The 6,288-nt window shown below is 31.4% G+C and overlaps 1 protein-coding gene across 1 annotated transcript in view; it reads left to right on the top strand.

Moving 5' to 3' along the window:
* The first annotated feature begins 859 nt into the window (after window positions 1-859).
* LOC148172469 (prolactin-releasing peptide receptor) overlaps window positions 860-6,288 on the top strand; it is a 28,078-nt gene continuing 22,649 nt past the window's right edge. Inside the window, exon 1 of the mRNA XM_088039471.1 lies at window positions 860-1,359. Within this exon, the coding sequence (XP_087895597.1) occupies window positions 973-1,359 (387 nt within the window). The 5' untranslated portion in view covers window positions 860-972. The remainder of the gene's footprint in view (window positions 1,360-6,288) is intronic.

The following is a 6,288-nucleotide window of genomic DNA, read 5'->3' as shown; positions in this document are numbered from 1 at the left end:
TTTAGAGATTTCATGAATAATTACTAAATTAGAATACATTTCATTAACGCGTTTTATTGAATTACTAATATTACAATAAAAAGTACGTTTTGTAACGTCGAGGTTTCTATTTTTCTCATCTCCCGCATTTTGTAAAATGTAAAAGGACAATAAAACCGGAAAACATATTTACGCTTGTCGCAGTTGGTCTTTTATTTTCGTGCCAGTGAAGACGGTTAATTTGGATGACAAGTACAAAAAAATACAAACGTTAGATCTAAGAGCTGTTTGTTATTCAATGGAAGTAATATGCATACAGGTTACCTGGGGTTTTGGTTTGCCAAAATGTTTAAAGTTCCGCCCAGAGTTCGTCAACAATCACAATTCGATCACATATCTGCAGTTGCCATGAACACGAGAGATTCCGTTTCTTGAAATTACTAACGTGGCGCAACAAATAATTATCGGGTCAGCACATTCAAATTAGTGCCATTTTGGCTACAAGAAAACCGCTATAATTTGTCATAAATATCAGACAATTATCTTGGACGAAATATGGCAACGAAATAAAGAATCTATAAAGGTAGGTAGTCATGCAACTTGTCACAACAAAGCGCAATCCTATTTATTTTAATATTTTTGGAAAGGATGTTTCTAGAAGTTAAAGATTCTTTCTTGATTAGAAAAATAGGCAGATTTTTTCCGGAAAACGGAAAGTTGCACTTGTTATTGTTAAACCAAATTGGACTATGTCAGTGAACCAAATATTTTGTTGATAAATAAACAAACCCCCGAAATCAGGTGTTCATCTCAGAGCGCAAGTCTCCCGCGCAACAACACATCCTCCGGAATAAAATACGTTCTCAGCGCCCGGAGCGCACTTAAAACTTGTCGGAGTTGGCAACTTGTCGCACGTTAAGTCTCCACAACAGCGCTCATCGTGTGTAAGTGAAAGTGAAAATGTGAAAAAATTTCCTCGAGGAAGAATCGAAAATGGAAAACGACAATTACACAGAACAAGTTCGAAATGAGCTTCCGCCGGATGTTATGAGTATCATCCATGAATTTTTGTTGGGACAACCAAATACTGATTTGGATCTACGCAAACCACACTTAAGACCAACAGTGGCTAATATTTATCTCTTTATTTTGTTCATGTACTTTCTGCTGATAGCTACTGGAGTTTTACTCAACTTGTCCGTTTTTCTGCATATTGTCCGTAACAAGTTGTACAACGATGTCACTTGTAGTTTTGTTCTAAACAATGTCATTAGCGATATTGTTAAATGTGTAGTGGTTTTACCGATCACTTTGTACGTTCTTATGATCAACAATTGGATTCTGGGTGAACTTCTCTGCTCCTTTTTGCCAATGTTGCAGGTAAGTTGTAATTTAAAAAAAACGCATTCTCTTTGATATGCCTGACTCGAAGCTTAAATTACATTTTATTGCGGTTCTTTTAAGGAAAGTACGTTTGGAATTAAAATTTGCGGGGTTGCTTCTTTCAATTTTTGCATGGAAATTGCGTACGTTTATTACAACAACATTTTAATTGAAAACGAAAAAGCACTTTCAAGCTACGCAAGTGAAATACGTTGTTTTTAAGAGCTTCTATAAAACACAACCCGAGTTTCTGTGGCTTGAATAATTTAGACAAACTCGCTTAAAACTATAATTTATCGATTATTTTTGCTCGACGATATCAACGATCAATAAAGAAAATTCTGTTGTGGGTCAAAACGTCAGGCAGACCCTCACTTCATAAATTGAAGAGCCCAATTTCTGTGCTGAACCGAGAAAATTAAATGTTTTCTTTTAAAAGGGCAATAAATTTTGTGCCTTTACCTTCAGATGCTGGCATTTTAATCATTTCTGCTTATGTCTTCTTATTTTTATACGGGTCTATCATTTAAACTGTCGCAACGTGACTGTCAGAAAACTGAACAAATGTATGGAAAGTACGTGGCGGAGTGCTGGTAATTTCGGTTAACACAAAAATAAGAAGAATGATGAACGTCTTTATATCTGTCGTTCTTATAACTTGGAGCCGAAGATAATCGGCTTTGGACTGCCTCTGTCTTAAAACATTCAGAATGAAAAAAGTTTGGAGTTTCTTTAAAGTTTAATTGCATCATAAGATTTCTCATTTTGTCACAATTTTATTCAAGTTTTAGTTTTTTTTCTGGTAGTCAGTACAAAAATATTTTGTTCATAAAAATTACGAAGCAAATCTATAGAACAACAGGAATTACTTGGTAATAACAAACCTTCATGAACACATTTGCATGTATAGTTTTCGAGTTGTTTGTAAACAGTATTAATTGATCTAGATTATCTCTAGCTAGTGGATATTAAGTCACGTAAATTAACACTTTAACACTTTTGTGTTAGCGCAGTATACCAACACTGAATCTGTTTTAGGTCTAACACAAATCTTATAATATATTTATTTTAAGGTATCCTTACAGAATTTTTTTGACTATTTTACGGCAATTCAGCTGCTTTGGTGGGAAAGTGTACAAGCTAACAATTCGTGCGAAGTTCCGAGACTACTTTACTGAATTTTTTGTTTTCTTTGTGACTCCTACATCCATCTCTTTCATGATGTTGAATGAACGGAAGTCTATCAGATGGATTCATGTTGTTTACCGAATGAAGTACTTTCAATATATTTTTTTATTGGTTCAAATGAAATAACACTGATACAATGGGAAATTATTATATGAAATTCCATATAATTGGTGGTGTTGACATAGTATGTCATTTCCAGGCTATTCGGTGGCTGTTGAAAAACGTTTTCATTACACAAACCATCATTACTTACGTAATAACCTGATTGTTTTGAAACGATATTCAAATGCAGATAAATATTCGTCCTTGTATTCAAAAACGTTTGGTTGAGAGAATTTTGTATAAGTATATAAAAGGTACTGCTTCAATATTTTTTTAAAACCGTTTTATTTTCTTTGGTCGGATTTCTAATTTATTTTAATCATTTTAGGAAGACGAAGAGGTTTTATTCAAATCAAACATCAGATGAGACATTATAAAGAAATAATTCTTTTATCAATAACAAAATTTTTTGCACGACGAGGCATCTTTTTCAGAACAATCTTCTTCAAAACCACGAAAATGTTTCTCAAACAAATCACAGGGAAGCTCAAAATCTGTTATTTCGATTATGTCAATTACTGTTATGTTTTATTATTACAAGGAAAATTGAAAACCAAAGGTAATATAATTTTATTTTTTTAAACAACCAACGAACCGATGTGTGATCTTTTTGTTTACTCCATTTCAAGATAAAATACGGACTGTATCAACAAATTCTGGTGCAATCAATAGCAAATAAAGCGACGGGTTAAAAGTTATATCGTTCAAATGCGGGAAAACGTATCACAAAAATTGTCAATTTAAAGTTTTTAATGTTCGTAGTTCTTAATGTAATTTATGATTAATAATTTAGGCTTTACTGTAACTGCAGGGAAATTTGATTTTTAGTTTATTTGACAACTAGCTCGAGTTTTTTGGGTAAAAATTTTAAATAGAAAAGTTTAGTTCCGTATTTGAAATTGGTGAATGCGCCGGAGTAATGGAATAGACGAATAATGCTTTTTAGGGCTTAATTTTGTTTGAGCTAAAAACTTAATTATATGTTTTTTAATATGGAATAAGTGTCCGTGAATAAATTAATGCAATTGCGTTAAATTGAGTAATTAAAGCATAAGTAGCTGCACATTTTTGCGTGATGGACAAGCTGTGATTTTCTATTCCATGATCAAAATCAACTTACACAACAAAATTTGTTTTTATATTTTTAAACGTATGTTTCCGGTTATAATTGAATCTAAGGAAAGCTTCAATAACATTTATTTGTATTTATAAACTTTTTAGAATCGTATGCTTAAATTAGGATTTATGAAATCCTGTTACGCTTTTATCAGCCGTTTTTATTCTCAGTGGACATTTTCTCGGGCAAAAACTTTCCAGAATTTATGTGTTTTTATTAAAAGTTTGACATGCACTGATCTTCATGGATTTTTCCTCTCTGAAACCGAGTGAACTGTATCTAAGAAAAACTAGCAGAGTCTTTGCAATTTATTTACAATTTACCTCAACTACGAGCTTTTATTGTATTGGGAAAACTGCACTTTTAGGAGTTCCTGTCGAAGCTTTACTTCATTTTTCACAAAAGTGCGTCTAAGGTTTCTCAGGTAATTGTTTGATATTTTACTTCATGTAATTTTCTGCGATTTCACTAAAAATATAAACGAACAGAGTTGTGTTATATTCTCGTGGTGGTTTAGAAGATTTCAGTTATTCCAGAATTTATAACCAATCAAAGTAAGCTCCATTTGACATTATGAGCTTGAGTTTAAATTAGTGTTTACGCAAAAGCGGGTAATTTAACTACTTCTGATTAAGTTTGTTTTAGATCTGTTTTCTCTAGGATTGTACAAGTGTGTGTCTAATTAGTTTTATCTCCGAGATCCGAGAGAACATCTATTTTACGAAATGGAAGCATTTTTCTAATGTTTAACGAAAAAAATTACGTCAGAAATTAACAATTTGTTCAAAAAAAAATTAATCTGGTCCATGTATGGTAATTTTGGAAAAGATTAGCTATTGATCCGTTATACGAGAGTGCGTATTTCGAGAGTTAATTAAAATCGTATTTGATTCGTTTTGTTTTATTGAATAAGTTTAACTGAAAAAGTCATTACTGTAAAATAAAGTTAACATCCTTTAGAAGATCCTTTAGAAGCAAGAAATAATTAATAGAAACGTATGTTTTCAACTCGTGAATATTAAGTTTCAATGCAGTGAAACCCAATCATCTAGTTGACAGTAAAATTATTAATTGTCTTACATTTTAGACAACTTAATTAGTACTTTGTACAGTTGGTGACAATTTAATGTGAAGTTGAATTTGTAAACAACATAAATGTGCAATTTTAATTGCTCAATGTTAGTTTGAATCTCCTTCCAGTAAAAAAGTCGAGAAACAAATCTGTGAACCGAACGTGATGAATTGGAAATGAACGATTGTTTCCACAATAATTCCGCTTATTTCGGTCACGGTTCGAGCACGATTGTGCAGAATCCAGGCAAAGTAGGAATTCCTATTTCTAGTAGATTACATTTATTTGAAATTAATGCTGAAGGTTTATGTGTTGTTAAGTAGGTGGCAATATTTTATAATAATTGATTTATTTTGTTATTTCTGTTCTAAATAAAATTTGATGCTTACGTGCATTTCAAAGTAGCTTTATAGCTCGTAAACATATCAAATATTTTACTTAAAGCAGATATGTGTATTACAAATATACTAGTAAGTATTTTTTCTGCAGAAGATTTACCGATTTACGCTGCAGCATTTTTAGAAATCAGCACGATTTAAAAGAAATAAGTTAATTAGTCATTTTTTTAGTAGTCGCAAAATATAATGATAAACACAAGTTATAACAAAATATCTGCTAATACGTCCAGAAAATAGTAAAAACAAGTTCTTGTCTGACATTCAGCAAATCTTGGAGGAATTAAAAATCAGCATTGTGATTGACTTTTTGTAAAAAATATAACAAAGCAAACATTGAGCCAAAATTAGATACTAAATAATTCCATTTTATTAACATGTTTGGTTATTCGACTCTCTTGTATGCCTCTTAATATCAGTATCAGTGAATTAGCTTTCATTTTATATCTGAAAATATAAATCCGTGTGTATATAATTTCACTCCTATTATGTTTTATGCAAAGGTTGAAATGAAATTAATTAAAAAGTATATTACAAATTCACAGTTCATTCACATTCTTATCTATTTTTGTACCACAAGTTCGATTTGCTACCTACTCAGAATAAACAAAATATAATTAAATATTCAACCCTTGTATTCAAAGGGAGTGCAGTTGTAAGCGTTGCTTAAATTTAATGGGATTTAAGAACTTTTTCCAATTGTATTTCGACCACATGTACATTGCTTTGAATTAGTTTTAAATACTGAATCAAAGTAGCAGAATGTTTTTTGTAATAAATATTTACAATAAAAGAGTCAGGATGAAACTCATTGAAACGATGTACACTTCGTTTGATGAATAGTTTTGGTGCTACATAAGCTCGTAAGCATAAGCTCACTTTAAAACCCTGCAGTAATAAAGCATTATACTACACAATAACCTGCAATTAGATTGTTTCAATCTAAAACTGCTTCAATCAGTATTTTGTGGCTGCTTGTTAATATTGTATTTGACACAGTCGTTCCATTAATAGATCAAAACACCAAAATTACATCAAAGATTTAATTTTGT

This window comes from Gnatocerus cornutus, chromosome 6 (assembly GCF_029298725.1).
Source record: "Gnatocerus cornutus isolate USDA-ARS CGAHR chromosome 6, icGnaCorn1.1, whole genome shotgun sequence".
Lineage (NCBI taxonomy): Eukaryota > Metazoa > Arthropoda > Insecta > Coleoptera > Tenebrionidae > Gnatocerus > Gnatocerus cornutus.
The sequence above is the reverse complement of the archived record's forward strand: the minus strand, read 5'-3'. Positions and strand labels throughout refer to the sequence as shown.